The 21,680-nt window shown below is 36.7% G+C and overlaps 1 protein-coding gene and 2 long non-coding RNA genes across 14 annotated transcripts; 1 reads left to right on the plus strand and 2 right to left on the minus strand.

The window, feature by feature from the left end:
• Positions 1–1,952: 1,952 nt before the first annotated feature.
• On the minus strand, positions 1,953–9,820 carry LOC133879415 (putative disease resistance RPP13-like protein 1). Of its 11 annotated transcripts, XM_062317992.1 has the most exons (10): positions 9,493–9,820; positions 5,901–9,432; positions 5,543–5,783; positions 4,327–4,605; positions 4,050–4,147; positions 3,577–3,820; positions 3,406–3,485; positions 3,186–3,280; positions 3,013–3,099; positions 1,953–2,537 (listed from the first exon to the last, which is right to left on the minus strand). In XM_062317992.1, exons 1-2 carry the CDS (start codon positions 9,692–9,694, stop codon positions 5,990–5,992), a joined length of 3,645 nt encoding a protein of 1,214 aa, XP_062173976.1. In that variant the 5' UTR covers positions 9,695–9,820; the 3' UTR covers positions 1,953–2,537; positions 3,013–3,099; positions 3,186–3,280; positions 3,406–3,485; positions 3,577–3,820; positions 4,050–4,147; positions 4,327–4,605; positions 5,543–5,783; positions 5,901–5,989. The 11 variants fall into 11 exon arrangements, 10 of the variants coding, with proteins under 10 accessions (XP_062173976.1, XP_062173968.1, XP_062173966.1 ...); XR_009902073.1 differs by having other exon boundaries at positions 9,368–9,509; XM_062317984.1 differs by having other exon boundaries at positions 4,327–4,449; positions 5,901–9,820.
• A 3,362-nt stretch (positions 9,821–13,182) lies between these two features.
• LOC133880505 (uncharacterized) lies at positions 13,183–21,000 on the plus strand. Its single transcript, XR_009902311.1, has 3 exons — positions 13,183–13,349; positions 13,434–13,538; positions 19,684–21,000. It is a non-coding gene; the product is annotated as an uncharacterized LOC133880505 (long non-coding RNA).
• On the minus strand, positions 15,035–19,424 carry LOC133880503 (uncharacterized). Of its 2 annotated transcripts, XR_009902310.1 has the most exons (3): positions 18,779–19,424; positions 17,151–17,248; positions 15,035–15,788 (listed from the first exon to the last, which is right to left on the minus strand). It is a non-coding gene; the product is annotated as an uncharacterized LOC133880503 (long non-coding RNA). The 2 variants fall into 2 exon arrangements; XR_009902309.1 differs by lacking the exon at positions 15,035–15,788 and having other exon boundaries at positions 16,938–17,248.
• Positions 21,001–21,680: the final 680 nt, after the last annotated feature.

Here is a 21,680-nt window from a genome sequence, read left to right on the forward strand (position 1 = left end):
GGCACTCGATACAAATAAAGATCCCCTACTCCTACAATTTCAAAAAAATTGTAGATTCTAAAACTACTGAAAAATGCTGCATATTAAAAATGTGGTATATTACTGATGAGAATTGAGTATATTTTTATCACGTTCTTGCTCTGCATATTGTAGAAAAGCTTTGAGCCAAAAGCTTTTTTTTTTTTAATTTTTTGAAGAAGCATCTCCTGAAAAGTGAAGAAGTGAAGCTTTTTGGGAGAAAAATTATTTTTTGTTGTTTCGGTAATTACATGCCCTTTTTTTAGTAGATAGTATTTTCCAATTTGTTCGACCTAAGAAACGACCTGAATTCCGTAATTTTAGAATCTATATATATATATTGAATTTCTAGGGGATCTTGATCCCTATGATACTATTCTAAATCACCACTTATCCCAAAAACTTATGCTGATAAGAAATGATGAATTATTTAATTTATATTCAAACAGGTACCAATTAATGGTGATTTGGTGGTTGCTCCCGCAATACATGATCTGCGATTTATCTGATGCATTCACGATAGTTGGACTCCAAGAATTGTTCTATGATAAGATGCCGAAGGCAATGAGGAGCGTTGGAGCGGCAGCATACCTGAGTGCTCTTGGAGTTGGAAGCTTCCTCTGCAATGATATTATTTCAATTGTCCAGGCAATCAGCTCAAGGGGTGGTGAGAAATGGCTTGGCGACAATCTCAATCGTGCACACCTTGATTATTTCTACTGGGTGCTGGCAGGACTCAGTGCTTTTAGCCTGTGTGTCTATGTATGGAATGCTCTTCGCTTTGTCTACAAGAATGTTGATTGGGATAAAGTAAGCAAAGGGCAAATACTGCAGCTGGGTTTCAATGGGTACGTGGATGGAGAATTTTGATTATAAAGGGCCATGTTTTGCGTACTTACAAGGAATCCTCTCCGCTTCAAGTGAGATGGGACTAATAGATTTTATTTTATTTCATCTAGTTTTTAAACGACGTGGCATTATATACACTTTTAGATAGAACAAAATGAAATATGGACTATAAAATAACTCATCTCCATAATGAAGAGGATCCTTATCCTATTTACAAGTAGGCTAATACAGAAAGCATACTATGTAGAGTATATCTTATAGTAATAGTAGATGAGCGTTTGACATGAGCAATAAATGGTTGTTATAGACATAGTAGTAGATATGTTACGAGGTTAAGGGTTAATAATTTAATCAAATCAGTATCCAATAATATGAAGTTGGCAAAAGTACTTTACACCTCTAGTCATTTGACAATGCATCAACACTTAATTGGCAGTTTCCACCCGTTAATAGAATATATTTTTTTTTCCACCTGATAATGTGAAAAGAAAAGGGAAAGCAATTATCCTCAAATCGCAAAAAGTACTCCAAACAAAGGAACTAATTATATAGTAGAGCATATTCAAAGCTAAATTAAGCACTTTCTGACTTTCAATTGGTGAAATATTGAAATCAGCAACATTTTTTTTTTTTTTTCTGGAATTTTAATATGGGAATTTAAATTTTGATGCAGATGGCACTATACAACAAGTAGCTTTAGAACCATTAGATGTGGGGACTATTTACCATCGCTATTGAGAGCCAATTTTTTCAGATTGGAAATTTTGTTTTGAGCAATGTTATCGTGTGGATGCTTATGATATTATGGATATGTCACTTTGATTAGTTGGTCTAAGAAAATGCATTTTCCACCATCACATTATTTGTTTCTTTAGTTGTAATCTCTGATGCTGATTTCAGTTACTGGCCTCAACAAATGCTTAACATCAATTTGGACGGTCCAGATTGAAACCAACTATTTTTAGCACAAATTCACTCGATGCTGGACACTTCTTGACCGTCCTTATTCAATAACATTTCTTGTCTTGTTATTGTATAAATAGGATGCAAGCCGAACTCATAAAGATGACATTGTGGCCGTAAGATACTAAAATGAAAACTACGACCATTTAGACCCTCGAGCAGCTTATGTAGACTTCAATTTTAGTGATTTTACAACAAGACATGTTCCGTGTATATTTTTTTTACATCTCTTTTCTAAATTATCCATACCGAACAATCAACCCTGTCGGCGGAGAAAAAGAGCAAATACCTCCAACCGTGCTTCAAGGTCTAATGTACACTTAAGCTTCAACAGCAGTGACTACTTCCTCATCAGTAGAATCGGGTGAATCGATTTCTTCTCTACGATCTCCATTTGTTGCCTCTGTTTCAGGCTCCTTCCGTGTCTCAGCATAAAGCAGCTTCTCCCTGAGCTTTACCGTAAGTTCATCTCTTACACTTTCATTTTCAGCCAGAAACTTCTTAAACGCATCCTTGCCATGGAAATTCTGGCCATTAAAATTGTAAAATGTGCCAGCCTTTGAAATCAATTTGTGTTTTACTCCCAAGTCTATGAGCTCTGCACCACGACATATGCCCTTGCCAAACTCAAGCTCAAATTGGACAGTTTTAAATGGAGGGGCAAGCTTGTTCTTCACAACCTTTACAAGAACTTGGCTTCCTAAAGTCTGCAAACCAAAACAACATCAGAAGAAAGCACAGACCAAGAGAATGCACCAAAATGAAACCCATTTAATCAAGGACTCTGTTGAATTAGAGTCTCCAGCCTTTCCCCATGTTTTGTAGATGAGGATTGCAAAGAAAGACCAAGATCTACTAAAAAATGGTTCCCTCAATATGATAGTAAGAAGATTATCACATGAGATGTCGTACTGCACACAAGTCACACAGCACAGCATCAAATCCTTTGGATTGTTTCTCACTGTAATAGAAGTTTTTAAATCTCCATAAAGGACAAATTTGTTCGAGTAGCTGGGAGCGCAAGAGTGGATAAGACAGAAAATTTTGATGCAGTACATAGTTTGAACTAATGGAAAGAGACGGTACATGGTTTCCTAAGAAATATTCAGATAATAATATTGTATTTAAAATATTGCAAGAAAAACTAAGAGCAAGACAAAGGAAGCACCATTGGAAACGAACCTGCATTGTTTAATGAAGATCATCTGACACCAGTTTTGCATCAGAAACTGCAACAGTTGGCACAGTGCAAGCTGGATAGTAGGCACCCTGTCGTTTTAGTTACCAAAAATCATCAGCCATCCTAACAGGGATCATGCAGTAGCCACAAAAAATCCTCTGCTTTCAGTGATTACCTTTTCCCACATAGCAGCAATAAGATGAAAAGGTAGTGATTGGTAATTCAAAGCCTACACTTCAGCAAATCTAAAGTTCCAAAATTTCCCAAGGTCTTGATTTAGCACCACAGAAGAAGTTCAACAGGTTGGCACAGAACAAGTTCAATAACTGAAATGTCTTAATCAAAAAATAAATAACAATGCATTAATAGTATATTAAAACAGAGAAAATCCTCACGTGTATATGCAGGCCTCTGCTTTGAGTATTCATAACCAAGCTCTTCCATCTCCTACATTCTGTCAATTAAATAATTTCCACTGAATTAACCAATCAAAACGGAAAACAATTAGACAGATAAACCAAAGATAAACTTATAAGAGAGACAAAACGTTAGAAAAAGGCAAGTACCTAAGTGGGGATTCCTACTATAATTTTGTGGACATTTGCTGATCAATAATAGAATCGAAACGGATGAGGCAAGCAGCCATTCTTCTCGCATGTACTAGAGGACAGGGCAGTTATAGATCCGTTATTCTTCCAGAGATGTCAATTGTTGAAGCCCCTTCTTGTCCAAATATTTCATGTTTGGAAAATTAGTGATTTTAAGAACGGAGAACGGTGAAGTAATGAAAGAACTTCCAAGTAGAGCACTCTGTTTCATAAAAATAAACAATAATTAGCCCATGATCCAATTGGAAGCTGCATTGGTCCCTGTTAAATGAGATTGATAAAAATGTTACAGTTTTCCAATAAAAAAATAATCCTATAAACTTTATTAAAAAGAAAAACAATTCATGGGCATGAATCTGATGAATATAAAAGAGACCCAGTTTGTGAAAATCTGAAGCCAGTATTAGATGTTGGAAATTAATTTAGCTTACCTTCTGGCATTCATGGAGAATATACAACATATTCTATATTTCCGTCTTTGCGTCTTATACTCTTCATCTGAGCTCTTCAATCTTCTATATTCTGTTGACTGAAAATTTTCGAAACAATTAATATTAGAAAAACCCAAATTAGGTAGTGATAAAACAAAGAGAAATTTATCAGACAATGAAAATATTACAAAACCATATGTATGAAAGAATTTGAGAAAGTTATTACAAGAAGCAAGATGATCATATTCATAATTAGTTGATTGAAAAGAGCAATTACCTAAGTGTAAAAGCTGAAAATATTGTTGTCACCTTTTAGCTCATCCAATATATTCACCCCATCAATCAATATGTGATCGATGTTAGGAATCTTTCGCCGTTCTTTTCCCTTCTTGCTTTGCCACTACTTCAAAAAAAGGTATTTTTTGATCCAGACATAAGAAAGAGAGCAGGCAACCCCTCTTATTAAGAGGAAAATCCCCAATGGGAAGGAAAATCAGCAGCAACAGATTTTCAAATCTAAGCACATAACGCTAGTTACTGACAATAGAAGGTGGCCCTACAAAAGAACCCACAAGGAATTGAAGGAAGACAGTGGAATAGAGATTTGTAGAAACACAAATCACCGAAACAAACATTTTGATTGTTTTGATCGGAAAAACGAATTACAGGAAGAACTAACAAATGGCAAAGCACTTTGTTCCATCAAGGATTAATTTTATTGATAATTAATTAATCAATAAAATCCACACCGTTCTTATGTTACAATTAGCCAATAATCCAATTGATCAAAACCATACTGATCCATCAGATGAACACATTTTTTTATGTTTAAAGGACTCTAAGAGGTAGCTTATTCAGTCTGTCTATAGGGGCATACCAGAAAACACTACCGGCTATAACTAAAAACTGTAATATCGTATCAGTTGCTCTTGTGTAGGCAATTATTTTTTCCATTTTCACAATTTGCTCATGAGTAGACCATTCAACAATATGCCTTTGGATGTTAAATACCCGGCTCTGCATGATTTTCTTTATCCTTATAATTGAGTTCAAACATATATGCAATTTATTTTTAATAATTTTCACTCTTAAAAAATCGCTGCGGGAAGAAAATGTTAGTCGGACGGAAATTAACTTTTGATCAACTTAAATCTGTTAACAAAATGGCAATAGGATTAACCTCTAGCCTTCAAATCATTTGTACGCTAAGTGCAGATCAATTACAAAGTCGAATAAAAATGAACATGCATAATTTCTAAACCACGTACGTTTTTACAATTTGCTCAGGAAGCAAAAAATAAATAAACTTATCCCCAAAGTATTCCTAAGTTCAAACACTTGTACCAATCTACTTTACAGGAACAGGCCTCAAAGTAATGCAAATTATTTTTTACAAAAAGATGAAATCATTCATAATATATATAAAAGAGATAGACACAATTAATTTGAGAAGAATTGAACCAAATAATTCGAAAATGGATTAATTAGCTAACCTTCAAGCGTTCAGGCCTCGCAAGATCATTGATTCTATTTGCTTCTCGTAATTGTGACCCAAGCTCTTTGATCTTGTATTAATTAAAAAGAATAGATTCACCATTAATCAGTATGTGATTGACATCAGGAATCTTTCGCCGTTCAATTCGTTTCCTTTCTTCAACTTAGGGCATTTGTTGATCCATATAGAAGAAAGGGAAGCACGCAACCCTTCTTCTTAAAATGAAAATCTCGCTAGGGCTGTAAAATAACCCACAAGGAATTGAGGAAAATATCTTCCATTAGAAATCCATATATGTCAAAGAAATTAAGAAAGTCATTACGAGAAGGAAGAGAAACATATATATTTACAATTACATAAGTGAATATGTTGTTGCCGCCTTCGAGATGATGTGCAGGTATTAATTATAACAGAAAATGGGACTCTTCAATACGAGGCTTTTGGCTCATCCAATATATACTTCATAATCAATCGCTATGTGATCAACGTCCGGAATCTTTCGCCGTTCTTTTTCTTTCTTGCTTTGCCACCGTTTCCTCAACAAAGGGCATCTGTAGATCCTTATTGTAGAAAGGGAGGTAGGCAACCCCTCTTTTGGAATGTAATCGAGCTTAGGGCAGTCCCGGACGCACAATTGTTGAAGAGAGGTGAGGTGTTGAAGCCCTTTCTTGTCCAAAGATTTCATATTTGGAAACTCATAGATAGAAAGTTGAGTCAGACAAGAAGGCAGCAACCCTGGCTCTGGAAAGGACTCCACGTCTTCATTGTTGCCACCGACTGTAAATTCTCTAAGAGATGGGAGTTTTTGCAAACCCCATCCCGCCCGTCTGGCAAATAACTTGTCACATTCCTCGATCGTCATACCTTTAACATTGGAAGGCAAGCCCCCCTCGGGAAACGACTCAATTCTCTGGCAGTAACTTATTTCAAAATAATTAAGAGAAGGAAGGAGTACATCCATCTTCTCTGGCAGTGACCTCAGACTCTCACAACGGGAGACCGAAAAGGATGTAAGCTCGGGGGCACAAATTCCTCCTTTTGGAAAAGATTCCAAATTGGGGCAATCAACGATGTAAATAAAACGCAAGGTCACTGAATCACGTCCAGGTTGTTCCGAAACTGTAAAAGATTCCAGATTCTTACACTGAATGATATTGATTTGATAAAGCTTTGGGAATAAATCTAACGGAAATGACTTGAGGGAATCACAACCGTCCAACCGCAATTTTTCAAGGGATACAAAGTGTGAGTGTGTTGGGAGCTCTAACTTCATACAGTTTGAGATGTTTAACTTTTGAAGACAGTTGTTGGAGGCCACCATTCCCTCGGGAAGGGACTCTAGTGCGTCAAATCCATCAATTACGAGTTTTCGTAATTTAGTTGGCAATTCCTTTAACAGAACCTCGTTACAATCTGTTAGCTCCAATTCGCGTACAACAGGAGTCCTTGGGAGTGAAGCTACCAGCTGAGGACAATTACGAATCTGAAATTTCGCCAAAGAAGGAAGATGGACGGGTAGCCCTCCTTTTAACTTAGGACAATTATAAATATAAAGCTTTTCAAGTTGAGGGAAAGCTCCATCTTCATTTTCGGCACCAAAAGAAGACCATTCCTCCCAATTTAACATTCGCTCGAACCTTAGAATTTTAAGGGCTCCAAATGGTTTAACTGTTGAAGAATTGCCACTATAAAACTCAAGATCCACTTTAACAACTCCTTCAAACCCAAAAACAGAGAAGTCTTGCAAACAGGGTAGCCGTCCAAGTGGTGGCAAGTTATGACAATGTTTGCAATTTTTTAGGCGAAGGGACGCTATATTAGAGAACGAATGATGCCCAACCCAATCCGGAAGACTTTCACCGCCATAATTGTTGATAGTGAGACTTTTCAAGTTACTATGGGGCCGAAGATTGTCAAGTACAGATATTTGACATTCTGAAATATTAGATGCATTCCATTCCAACACCAACTCCTCAAGGTACTTCTTATCTTTCAAGCATGCTTTCAGAGCATCCGTAGGAGATACAACGTTTTGGAGCTCTACAATTGAAAGCTTTCCTCGAAGATATGCAAGATTCCCCAACTCTTCAATGGAAGCCCCACTATGTTTGCTAACGATAAATTTAGTTAACGTTTGTAGACATTTTAGTCTACCCAGCTGCATTGGCATCTCTTTTATGGCAGTTCTACTGATATCAAGATGACGTAAGTTAATGAGTTTTCGCATCTCTCTTGGCAATACAGAAAGATTTTCACAACCTGATAAATTTAATGTTTGCAAATTGCACAACTTACATATGGAATCAGGCAACCTTTTAATTGTAGTTGAAGAAAGGTTCAAATAACGTAGATGCTTAATTTTGCCAATTGATTCAGGCAACTCATTCATATTTTGATAGTTAGATAGAGAGAGCACCCGCAAGCATCTTAGCTTTGGCAATAAATCAAATAGTACTCTTTTAGTTAAGAAGAAGCTCAAGTAGTTTGGTGACAACTCCAATGGTAGGAATGTGTGCAATCGAGTAGCCTCGCAAAGAGACTCAAACCTCTTAAAGTTATCAGATGTGCTTCTGACATACGAAAAATAGCGAGTCTTGTCCACAATTTTCTGAGAACGGTCAACCCCCAATATAAAGGTAAATTGTCCAGATACATAAGTTGCCAAGTCGTTGACAAGATCATGCATTACAAAACCTGATTTATCATCACTTGATTGCTCGAACAACGATCTTGATGCTAGATCGAGGAAGTATTCATGACCAATTTCTTCCATTGTTTTGTTTCTAGTTTCTTCTAAGAAACCTTCTGCCATCCATAGTAAGACTACGTCATCTTTTTCAAAAACATAATCTTTAGGAAATATTGAACAGTAAGCAAAGCATTGCTTTAAATGCGAGGGAAGATATTTGTAACTAAATGTTAAAGATGGAAGAATGTTTGTCTTGTTTATTGGCGAATCCCATAATTCGCTCTTCAATATCTTCTCCCACCCATTAACATCTTGTTTAAATCGTAAGAGACCCCCAATTGTCTTGGCCGCTAAAGGTAGACCTTTACACTTTTTCACAATTTGTCTACCTATTACTTCTAGCTTTGGACGTGCATTAGAGTTAAAATCGTGGAATGCATGTTTTGCAAATAGTGACCAACAATCTTCTTCCAGTAACGGCTTTAGACGATCAGTCGAAACAGTGCCCACGATTGATGCAACACCTTCATTGCGTGTTGTTACAATGATTGTACTTCCTATTGCCCCAGATTTAAATGGACTGCTTAAGGCATCCCAATTATCAGAATTCTCATTCCATACATCATCTAAAACAAGTAGGAATTTCTTCCCCATCAATTTCTCCTCTAGTTTAACTTGAAGCAGATTTAGATCTTTGATATCACTAGTTGACGAAGTCACTGCCTCTAAAACTGTTTTAGTTACCCTGAACACGTCAAACTCATCCGAAACACATACCCATGCCTTAAGCTCAAAATGCCCCTTCACCCTCTTGTCCTTGTATACAATCTGAGCAAGGGTGGTCTTGCCAACTCCCCCCATTCCCACTATGGGAATCACACACATCTCACCTCCACTTGCGTCATTCGAGAGCAACAAGTTAACTATTGTCTCTTTATCAGCATCCCTACCCAAAATATCAGATTCTCGGACCAAAGAAGTTGTGGGCAATCTTTTTGATGATTCTCCTCCAACACCTTCTCTCAGACCCATATGCTCTTTTTGTTTCGCTAGAAATTCCAATCTTTCGTATACATATTTGATCTTTGGTTCTATCTTCTTGAAAAAGGAAAAAGTAGAGATTCGGGTTCGTACCTTAGTTGCAGCATGAGTTTGAAATTCAGCATCCACCTCGAGGCGCAAGGCTTTAGTAGCAATCTCATCCAAGATGTCGTCTGCACGATAGACAGTATCTTTCAGGTCATCGAGCCACTTGTTCACATCAGATTTTGTAACTTGCTTCTCCTCCGCGTCTTCAAGCACTGCATTCATGGACCGCAACGTTGTCTCCAACTTTTCTAAGAGTCCATCGGTGACTTTTCGCCCCCGAAAGAAGTCAGTGAACCTGCGAGACGCCATTCTGTCAAATAACACCTGGAGGAAGGCAGAGAGAAACGCTCCTCCCACTAAGGCCTCAGCCATGTTTTCTCTGGTTTGTAATGGAAGAAATGAAAGGAAATGAAGGAAAGAGGTGATTGCAAAGAGTAGAGCAAAGGGAGATAATTGGAAGCTATGTTTTGCTTTTTACACCAAACAGTCAGACGGGAGTAACAATAATGGACAAAGAAGAAAGAAGACAAGACAAAATCCAACGCAACTGGGGCAGCTAGCTTTCGTGTCTCTTTCTGCGGTGGACTCCACACCACGTGATTGTTTGAGCACCTTGTGATGCAGTCCACCAACTAGTAATGCCATCATGCCATGGAAGGTGATCGGTAGACCCCAAAGTCTTTAACATCACCAAAAATCTTTGTTTCATTACTTGTATGGAAATGAATGAAAGAAAAAATTACCCATGTACGTTTAGTTTCTGCTTTGTCTTGTATTATTACTCATAAAAGAAAAGAATTGAAGCTTGGTTTTTAAATAATATATGATATAGGATTTTATTGCTTTGGATGTGATTTCGAAAAATTGGTTTTTTATTTTATTTATGAATAATAATGTCCCTAAATAAAGATTCAAAGTTCTAATTCAGTTCAATTATAATAAGATGATGGTAATTTGGCCTTTTTAATTAGGAAAAAAAAGAAAGAAGGATGATGATAATTTGACAAATGGGTTCATACCCATGTCCCTTTTGTATCCCTCTAAAAATGAGGTGGCTTTTAAAATTACCATTGGACTTGTGATTGATCAAAATTCACATAGTGATTTAAAAAGCCACATCATTTTTAGAGGGACATGGGTATAACATTTAGAATTATTCGGTGATTAGTGGGTGAGCTTCGGATTGGATTGGTCTATTGAATGTGGTGGACTCCACACACGTGATTTAATTAAAAAAAAATTCAAAGAAAACGGAAAGGAGGTGATCAGTAGTCCACAAACTAGTAATGCCATCATGCCATGGAAGGTGATCAGTAGACCCCAAGTCTTCAACATCACCAAAAGTCTTTGTTTCACTAGTTGAAAGAAACAAATAATCCGTCCAGTTTCTGCTTGTCTTGGGTTTTGAATGTATATGATTAAGGATTTTATTGCTTTGGTTGCGATTTCTAAAAATTGATTGTTATATTATGAATAATAATCTCCCTAAATAAAGATGGACACACATTTCCCGTAAACTAGTTTGTATGAAACTCATACAAATCGATCTTTAAAAGTAACATGGGTCATTTAAGCTATTAAACAAGCATGTAAGAAATACGTGCAATTAAAAAAAACATATATTTTTTAAATGTAAAAAACACTTGTCACTATTAGAAATTAGTTTGTATGAAATTTTTTACAAACCAAATTTTAAGAAATTTATGTCCAATAAAGATTCAAAGTTCTAATTCAGTTGAATTAGAACAAGATGATAGTGTAATTTGACAAATGGTCTCCAAGTTTTAAATTCCTTAACGTTAAATTAGCCATTTGGGTCTATTTGCTAAAATTTTCTTCTTCTCTTTTGTTTTCTAGTTTTTCAAAACAAAAATATTTACAAAACACTTAAAACTGTTTTTACATTTAGAACAATTTATAACAAAAAAAAAAAAAAAAAATACCTCCTAGAATATATTTACTAACGGTCTTTAAATCTACTAAAGATCTCCTTAAATCAATTGAAAATTTAAAACTATATGAAATTAGAGCAATTAATTGAAAGATGTCATTTTGTCAAATAACACTTGGAGGAAAGCAGAGATAAACACTCCTCCCACTAAGGCCTCACCCATGTTATCTTGTTTGTAATAGAAGAATAAAAGGAAATGAATGAAGATCAATGAAGCCAATGGCAAAAGCTAAATCAAAGTGCAAGCTATCTTACCAAATATGTAACACCTCAATCTTATAATTGAAAAAAAAAAAAAAAAAAAAAAAATTGAAAGATGAATACACCAAAGAGTATGATTGCAAAAGTGATGAAAAATAAGAGGTAGTAAGTGAAGTTTTTCCTAATTTTTTTTTTCTTTTTTTTTTTTAACATCTAAACTGAATCCATATAATATTAACAGATCAAATCATGGGGCATTAGCTAAGTTAGCTGTTGGAAGTATGGCCCACACTTTTTTGTTGAGATATGATATAGATCAAAGTCTTTGGATTTGATTCGGTAAAGATTGCCGTGGTTAAATTTGTTTAGGGCCAATAAGTAGCCATGATTTTCATGTGATATAAAATAGAAAGAATTTATATAAAGAAAATGAAAATTATTTATTTATAGTAGATTTTTTTATTTAAATAATAATAAAAAATAATTAATTTGATATAAAAAAATAAAATAAAACAAGTTAGAATGTTTTGAAATGATTTTTTTTCTTAGAAGTAATAATATGGGGAGGGAAGGGTGTGTTGATTATGATATTAGTTTCGGTTGATCCTAATTGCATGGAAATGAATAAAAGAAGAATTACCCGTGTTTAGTTTCCGCTTGTCTTGTATTATTACTCATAAAATAAAAGAATTGAAGCTTGGGTTTTGAATATATATATATATATATATATATATATATATATATATATATATATATATATATATATATATATATATATATATATATATGATTCAGGATTTTGTTGCTTTGAATGTGATTTCTAAAAATTGGTTGTTTTATTATGAATAATAATGTCCCTAAATAAAGATTCAAAGTTCTAATTCAGTTGAATTAGAACAAGATGATCTTAATTTGACAAATGGGCTTCTTATTTTAGATTTATTACGCTAAATATAAGCGATTTTGGGTATGTTTGATAAAAATTTCTTCCTCTCTTTTTTGTTTTCTGTTTTCAAAACAAAATTATTAATAACTCCCAGAATATATTAAAAAACTAGTCTTTAAATCTACTAAAAGATTTCCTTAAATCGATTGAAATAATATTAAATTAAAACATTTAATTGAGAGATGCAATTCCGTCAAATAACACTCCGAGAGGAGATTGTGTGGCCAATTGTGCTGGACTCACAATCAGATTATTATTATTAGGGAAAAATTGTTATTATTTAATGAGAGGAATTAAAAAAAAAAAAAAAAAAAAAAAAAAAAAAAAAAAAAAGGGCAAAGCAATGCTAGGGAAGGTGAGTATGACAAAAAGTCTTCATTATCACCAAAAGTCTTTGCCGGGCAGGGCACGTTGTAGGAAACATTGATAAAGACTGATATTAGTTTCAGCTGATCATAATTCTGTGGAAATCATGAGTTAAAGAAAAATATGATAATTAAGATCAATTTAAAATAAGTACGTACCATTAAAAAATATTGTATGGAAATTGATAGGTCTGGAATTAGCTTAATTCGGACAGGACCCAAGACCCCGTCAAACAGCAGGCCTATAGCTATCAAGGCCCAAAAAAACCCAAGATGAGGCCCGCTCCAGCTAAGGCCCAGAAGATGGGCCCGAGAGCCTGAATGTGGCTCATAATCACAAGATGTAATATATCACTCTACATTAAGAAGATTCCATTGTTTCCAAAAGTCTCCCCAAGGACTTGGATAAAAAAGTCTCCCAAGCAAAAGATGTACGAGAAAAGTTTCTTGCAATTTTTCCTTCTAATATTTTGCTAGTTTGATCAAAATTTTATCCATCAGATCCCATATATATGAAGATTGAAGAAAGCAGGTGCAACGGATGCTCTTTTGGAAATTGCAGAGGTATTAACAAACAACAGAGTCTTATTTTCTCTTTTGTTATTTTTTGGGCTAATTTTCTCTTTTGTTATTTTTTGGAAATTGCAGAGGTATTAACAAACAGAGAGCAAAACTGAAGATCGGGTACTTGATATTATGAAGCCATTAGAGGCCGGAACTCAAAATTTGGCCCATTGAACGCTGAAGAACTAGGTCAGTGTGCTAATAATTTCCAATACCAGGAAAAATCTGCAATGAATATACCTCGAAATTAAAATATTGTAGCCTTTGCGTCCCAAGCCAAGACTTCATCTCACTCAAGAACGTCATCTCGCAATGATAATAAACATTTAGATAAGAGATAACAAAATTAATGAAAACCAAAGTTCTAATTAGGCTTGTGATGCGGAAACGAGCATTTATCAATAAAAGGAATTGCACATTATTGTTTACTAGCCTATAACCCGGGTATGTGTGGGTTTCTTTCATTGTATATTATATATTGTATTAGATTAGATTAGAAAACGTCCATACAAAAGCACATATTGTATACAAAACAATAGATATTTATTAATAAAACAGTATGAATAGTTAGTCAAATAGGGATATAAATAATCCTGAACTTCTGGGCTCTTTGGACTGAATTCTATGTACATACTATAATATGACATGCATAAATTTTATGTTTATCAAAGCTAAAGACATCAGAATTCAAGAAAAAGAGCCCATCTATTGCATACTCTTGAGGCATAGAGCCAATATATGCAATCAACAAAAAGAATTTACATCGGCATATAGCCACCCACAGCTATCATCCATGGATTACATTCTCTTAGTCCATCATCCATGACAGATCTTGAGATACAACCAATAAAGAAATCAAAAAACAAAAAGCATGATGTTTGAACCTCTAGAAAAAAAGAGAGTGCAAAAAGCTTTGAATTAGATAAGAAAATGTTAAGTTATTCGGTCACAATGCTAGATACAAGGTTCAACTACTAAACTCATTGATTCTTTTTAGAAATTATGCCTATGGATTCTATCAGCTAAGGCCTCGGCTTTCAGTCTTGCTCCTCTCTCTCACTCCCTCTCTCCCACCCTACGCTAGCAGTAGCCCGTGTAGGCCCGTCCCACTAGCTTTCAGCTTCATATCGCCATATTCTCTCTTCCTCTTTTCTTCGTATAGCTAGGGCTTGTTTCTTTCAGAGGTGCTTTCTTCAGAGCTTTCATCGGTGCTTTTCTGGGGCCAGTGTTTGTTTTTCGTTTTCATATTCGGGCTAGAGCTTTCATTGAAACTCTTTCGTCTCCTCCGACGGGCGGTCTCGCAAGTATGTCATCATGGTGTTTCTTTTTTAGGCTCCTTAGTTAAAGCAGAGATGGAGCGGAAATTCTCTGTGGAAGCAAAAGTTTTCTACTTTTCAATGAAGAGTTGATGCATCTAAGATTCTCTTGGAGGAAAGGAGGAAGGGGTTTTTTGGTTTTATTTTTCTGGGTCTCCAGTGTTCTACGTGGTTGTTGGCCACAGTAGAGGCGGGGCTGAAGAAATCAGTGAAGAAGGATTTTGTCAAGTCCTACGTACCACGAAGATGTGAAAGTATTAATGGTTTGTGGGGGTGGGAATAAGGCCGTTCATTACCTTGAGGTGTCTGTCTTCGCTGAGGGTAGTCGTAAAGGGGTTATTTGGCTCCCTAAAAGCCGTGAAGGATGGGTCTGGTCTCGGGTTGTGGGCGAGTTACAAAAGATGCTTACTTTTTCAAAGGCTCAGTTGCTAGTTTTTTAGGCGTCCACATCGGAGGGGATATAGAAGGGGGGTGTTTTGTCTAGTCGTCTAGATGGGGTTTCTCCATCCTTTGCGAAAGTGGTTCGGGGGAAAACTGTTTCTCTTGTCAAGCATCCTAGGCTGCGGGTTTCAGAGTTAGACCTGCGTGTATTGGATTTGCTTCCGGAGGCATGGTGTAGGGTGGTCGAAGATGGGAGAATGGAGATGAATTGCTATGATTTGGAGGAGCAGCTGCTGTGACGACCCGTTTTTTTTTTTTTTAATACAAAACGTAAAACGAGTCCTCACAGTGGCACGACTATGTGTCGCTCAGCCAACATATGGCACATGCCCCATAACATGTACCTGATAATCAGAGTATAACATATATCTATCTATGCAGCGAAAAACATAAATCTGAATAGCGGAAATTATAACTTATACATCTATCACAAATTAATTACAACATTGAGCCATTTAACATCTATCTGTTTGAGTCTTATACACAATATTTACATAACAATAATGGCTTAACAAAGAATAAGTGACACAAACGTCACAAGCCATACCAAACCTATAAAATAGTGGACAACCCGTGGTCTGACAATTACAACCGTCGCGGTGAGCTTCAGTCATAATATCCCAAGCACACTGCTACCGACCCACCGACTATACCGTAGTACCTACAGCCAAAGAAACATCATCTACACGGTTGTGGTGGTATCCACATCCGCATAGGTGAAATTATGAGTTCACCGCCTTAGTATACCTCATACTAAGACCTCAGTGGTATAAGACTAACTGAGTTTTCACAAAGAACCAACCTCTATTTATTTTTAGTCGTGCGAGCACTATATTAGCCACAATTTACCAACATCTAATGCAGCAAACACCAACTATTCAGAAAACATTTAAAACATACTATATAGCTGTGAACATATGTAGAAGTTCCGATCTACCGCTTGGAAGATTCTACATATAGACCCCTCTATAATAATACTTTTCACCGGTCGCTCAGACATATGTGCACACGATCACTCCATCACAGATATCACGTATAGACATAGGTCTTAAGCAAAGAACATGGCATCTTACTTTTCCATACTAGGATAACATCCTTCAACAAAACACTCGCAACACCACCTCTAATCGTATTCCAGCTTCGTGCCTTGACGTCAGTAGATCATAAGAGCACTAGAGTTAAACTCAATCATGCTAACAAGTCTTTCCTAAAGAACAAGAACAGTCAACCTTCCTACTCATAGACATGCCATTACTCGCACCTGGGTAGTCATGTATCCATGTACTTTCAAGTTCAATGTATGACCTTAACACATGACTATCCGATAGAAATATACATAAGCGCTTTTCATTTAAGACACTTATATATATCAACACGTCTAGTAAAAGCTACTCATAACATAAAAACATCACTCATAAAACAATGCTATAATGCTATGCATGAACTGGGGCTAATAATGCTACTGATACTGTTATGCTGCTGATACTGATACTGCTGATACTGTTATGCTGCTGGTATACTGATACTGCTGATACTGTTATGCTGCTGATACTGATACTGATGATACTGTTATGCTGCTGGTATACTGATACTGCTGGTATGTATGCTCTATACTACATGCTCAATGTTCCGTGCTTGACCAGTATATATTTCACTACTGTGTCACGCTGAAATCATGCAGTTGTTAAATCACGTCCTCTTAACACTAAACAAATCCAACATTTTATCCAACACTTTGAAATCATTCAAAACATATTCTCTTTATAAAAACTAAACAGTTTAAACATGACATGTTCTCAAACAGTTTGCATAACTTAAATCTCAACCGCATAACTTAACACTTTAAATCTATTCAATACTTTTCACTCATACACTATCTCTTTAACATCATTGATATAGTTTAAACATAATCGAAACTAAACAAATCATCTCAAAGCATATACATTTCATCATATGGTTGGTTCGGATTCATAAACAATATATATATTTTTATCAATCCAATACATATAAAAATATATATTTTCTCAGTGAGTGGAATACCCACCTTGGCTGCATTGGACTCCAACCCGAACACTCCTTGGACTCTAGTCACTTGGACTCTACATTGGAGAACCCATTGAAGTCTCCAATTATAACTTGATCCTGCAAACATTAGTAACATCAGACTATGCTATTGAATCTCATACTCTATGACATCCTAACTACCCGCGTGCTCACACGTTGTGTTACCCGTGTCTAAATCTAGTTAAGTATCTTAAACTATTATTAAGTTATCATTTAGGTTTAGGTTCCTATTTATCATGTTTAGTAACACAATGGTGTGTTTATTATTTTACTAGCTTATCAATTGTTGTTGCATTTCATTATCTTTGTTTCACCCTTAAATGGCTCATTGCTTATTTACAAGGTTAACATTGTATATTTAAAGCTTACTAAATTTAACATAACCCCAATACACCTAGGCATTTCACACTATCCTAATACCCTTTACACATTAATTCATCATCATGTCTTTTCTAACATCCAAACCAATCAAAGCTCATAGACATTACCAAATATATCTACTAATACTCAACACCACATAATCAAAATCACCAATAATCTATTAACTTAATCTTCCTAAACAACACACTTAGGAGATCACACAACCATTAATAATCCATATTCATGTGACTATCAGAGCAACTTATTGCGAACCCACACTTCCATTCAATTACTTAAAAATTAGCAATATAACTTAAATCACATCCTTTACATAACAAAGATTAACTTCTCTTAATTGGAAATACTTTCCACCAAAGCTTAACATCAATTCATCAATATTCATTGAAAATCAACTCTCAATTATAACCCCTATCATCCATTCAGCCTAGCTTAGGGAAATACCCATAGAAACCATACAAATCAAACATCAACTTAAAGACATAACAAAAGCTTCAAAATCAACTCCGGATATCCATCAAAACAACACTATGGAAACGTAATTAAAATTCACCCATCAAAGCCTTAACTCCTATCCATAAGTATAATACTCAATTTATAACTCTCAACTCCAGATTCAGATTTCCATCAAAATACCCTTCAAAATCACTTTCCAATCAAGCACCAACAACCTACCACAGAGCATTAATCATAGGCTAACATATTCATTAACTTATAATTCCATAACAATTCATCACAACTGAAACTACATATCCATCAATATCGACAATACTATCTTCCAACCGCATACCCATAAATCCAACTCCCAATTTCTGATTTAACCAAAATACACCCATTAAAATTGCATCAAAAGCCCCCAAAGAAATTCCAACATTAATTCTGCCGAGACCCCAAAGAAGAACAACCATTCATTCGGTTATCTTAACCCATCATCAAGACATACGAAAAATCATCAAGAACCACATACATATACCCACATATAGCTTCAATCAACCAACATCAATCTAAAACACTGCTCAAAACACTACACGGCCAGCACACATCACACATAAAAATCCCATACTCCATCTCAACATCACAGTAACACAAAAATCACGGCTCAGCTGATCCAACCACAAATAGGAACTATAAAAATCAAATTAACTATAAAGCCCCAAAATCATCAAACCCTAACTCCAAAATAATCAAATAAATTCCCAAAATAAATTATCATAGGTTATAAGAAATTACCCAAGGATTTTCATAGCCAATCCACCGAAAAACACCACTAATTCGGCCGGAAAAGTCGCCGGAAATCACTGCTGGGGAACCGGGTCTTCCACACGGTTCAACGGGTCATGGGTCGGGTTGCTCGGGTTCTCTCTTCTGGGTCTCACGGATCGGCGGTTGCACTGGGTCTACGGGTCGCTGGCTCACCGGAGATCAGCTCACTGGACCGCCGAAAAACTCACCAGAAAAAGTCCATGGAGAACCGGGTCTCCTCTCGGGTTCAGTGGGTCACGGGTCACGGGTTCGAGGAGTTCTGGGCTACGGGTCTTCGTGGTTCAATGGGTCTTCGCCGAAAATCCACTAGAACCACCGGAAATCGCTAGAAAATCGGACCTCCGACGACCCAGCACGCCGATCGGGTTCTACCGGCCTCACGGGCTCACGGGTCTCGGCTCGGGTCTGCTACGGGTCTCTGGGTTTCTCCGGTTCGCACTCCCTCTCCGATAGCATCACTCTCTCAAACTCTCGATCTCTCTCTCATTCTCTCTCAGCTGCTCGGGTAGAAGAAGAAAGAACGAAGAAGAAAAGAAGAACAGAGAAGGAGAAGTAGAAAGAAGAAGAACAAGCAGTCGTGGACTGCTGTCCACCGAGGAGAAAAAGAAGAAAAAGAAAAGGAAAGGAAAAGAAAATGGATAAGGGAGAAAAAGAGGAAAATTACTAAAATGCCCCTCCACTTAATTCTTTTATTTGTTAATTGCTATTTAACCCCCACATTAAAACTAACAACATTTTACCCCTTACCTTAAACTCTTTATTTTTCAATTATATAAACATAATCACTTAAAATCTATTATTAATCTCATCTATTTAATAAACATAATTTATTAAATTGCTAAATTCCCTATTTATTTTCTTGGTCTTTACAGCTGCACGGGTCGACGGAAAAGAATACGAATCCAATCTGCTTCCATGGTGGCGGCGTGGCTAGGAAGAAGAAGCTAGGGCTTTTTTCGTTCATGAAAGAAGCTTCTAGAGTGGCTTTGGGCTACTTTGGACTAGGTTTCAACTTCCGGGTTCAAGTGTGTTGGGCTAGGCCTGAAGCCCAAAATAGGTAACCAGGCTGGGACTAAGGCCATGGTGAAGTATAACACTACAGGCATTGGGTCTTCCTTTGTAGACTTTGTTCCTAGGTTTCTGGGTTGCTTTGCCGGTTCGGAACCCGATTTCGTTCCTGCCTAGTCTGAGGCGTCTTCGGTGGCTTTCCCGGCTGTCTCCAAGGACTCTGCAATTCAGCAGTTGGGGTCTTCTCAGAGGTTGGTGAGTCTTGCTGATTCTAGGTTCTCTTCCCCCACCGCTCGTCACCAGAGTTGTTGTCTTCAGTGTCGGCATCAGTAAGTTGTTTGGTCTTTTTCTTTGGTTGCCTCTTCTCCAGCTGTTGCTTGCTTGGCTTTTCAGTCCTTCTCCGACGTGCAACCTCTGCAAGTTTCCTCTTCTTCTCAGTCTTGCATCACCTCCTCTCAGTCTTTTTCAGGGGCGGCTAAGTTAGGAAAGAGGTTGCATTCCTCTTCTCCTGTGTTGTTGTACTCTAAGCCGTTCCAAAAGTATTATCGGAATGCTATGGCATATGGACGAGAATCTTTTTGCCGATTCTATTGACGCTTTGAGGCCAGTTGCTCAAGTTCTGGGGTTTCTTCCTCTACTCCCGACTATTAGTGATCTTGCTGAGAAAGTAGTTTACATGAAGGATAAGGGTAAGTCTCTTTCTCCGGTGAGGGGTTTTCTTTGGCGAGGGTTTCTCAACCTGATGCAGGAGGAAATCGAACACAACTATAGAATTATTTAGTCTATGATGTGGCGATGTGATTGGTTTGATTTAAGCAAGAAAGGGAAGGGTCAACTACTCAAGAAAAAAGAAGAGACCTTTGACAATTATGATTTAGAAGATATTCTCTACCGAGTTGTCAACATCCATCAAGAGAAAGACCAAGAAGGAAAGAAGAGATTATCGACAAATCTCTTGATTCATCTTTTAAAGAATTCTCATATTTATATTTACGTTGTCGTCAAGTAATATTATAGTTATTATTTTTTTCCCTAAATATGGTCATTCTTTGGCACCAAGTATTTTCCATTAATTTGGAGATATTCTTTGGTACCAAGTATTTCCATAATATGCTTATTTGTATTTATTCAAGTCTTTGGAGATTTTTTTTGGGTTTTACTATTTTTGGTAAAATCCTATAGGTCGAATTTTTAGCTATATTAGCCCGGCTTGTGGGCGTTTTTTCCGACAGCTTATTGTTATTGATTAATTATCAAAATTCAGAGTTTTCTCTCTGTTTTGGGGTGAATTTTCTAATTTCTTCCTTGCAAATTACCTGTTGATTAGCCTACAGAATAATCGCTATTCTGTCCGGCGTCAATTGGTATCAAAGCTTCAGCACTTTCCTGAGACGAGTTCTTCATCAATTTCGATGACTAGTGGTCGTAGTCGTGGTGGTCGTCGTGAGCAGGTTCCGAATGAGGAAGCTCCGCACCATGATCGTTCTTCATCAGTTTCGATGGTTGGTGGTCGTAGTCGTGGTGGTCGTCGTGAGCAGGTTCCGAATGAGGAAGCTCCGCACCATGATCGTAACGTTCAGGATATGATGATTGAGGATTTGCAGAGGCAAGTTGCAGAGTTAGCCCAGCGCCTAGCGGCGCAGGAAGTCGGCAATCGTGAGAAGAACTCCGATTCCGATTTCACCTTCGACATCCTGTATCACAATCCTGCTCTATACCGGGAACAACGTGGTCGGGATGAAGAAATTGTTGATGAAGAGTTCCAAGAAGACGAGTTCGTTGATGAGGAGTTCATTCATGGAGATGTTCATGATGATGTTGAACATGAAGATGTTGAAAATCCTTCACAAGGATTTGTTGA

The sequence above is a fragment of the Alnus glutinosa genome, chromosome 10 (assembly GCF_958979055.1).
Source record: "Alnus glutinosa chromosome 10, dhAlnGlut1.1, whole genome shotgun sequence".
Lineage (NCBI taxonomy): Eukaryota > Viridiplantae > Streptophyta > Magnoliopsida > Fagales > Betulaceae > Alnus > Alnus glutinosa.

What these genes read in the sequence shown, in the direction of transcription:
- LOC133879415 (XM_062317985.1), bottom strand. Translation starts at nt 9,694, where the DNA reads ATGGCTGAGGCCTTAGTGGGAGGAGCGTTTCTCTCTGCCTTCCTCCAG.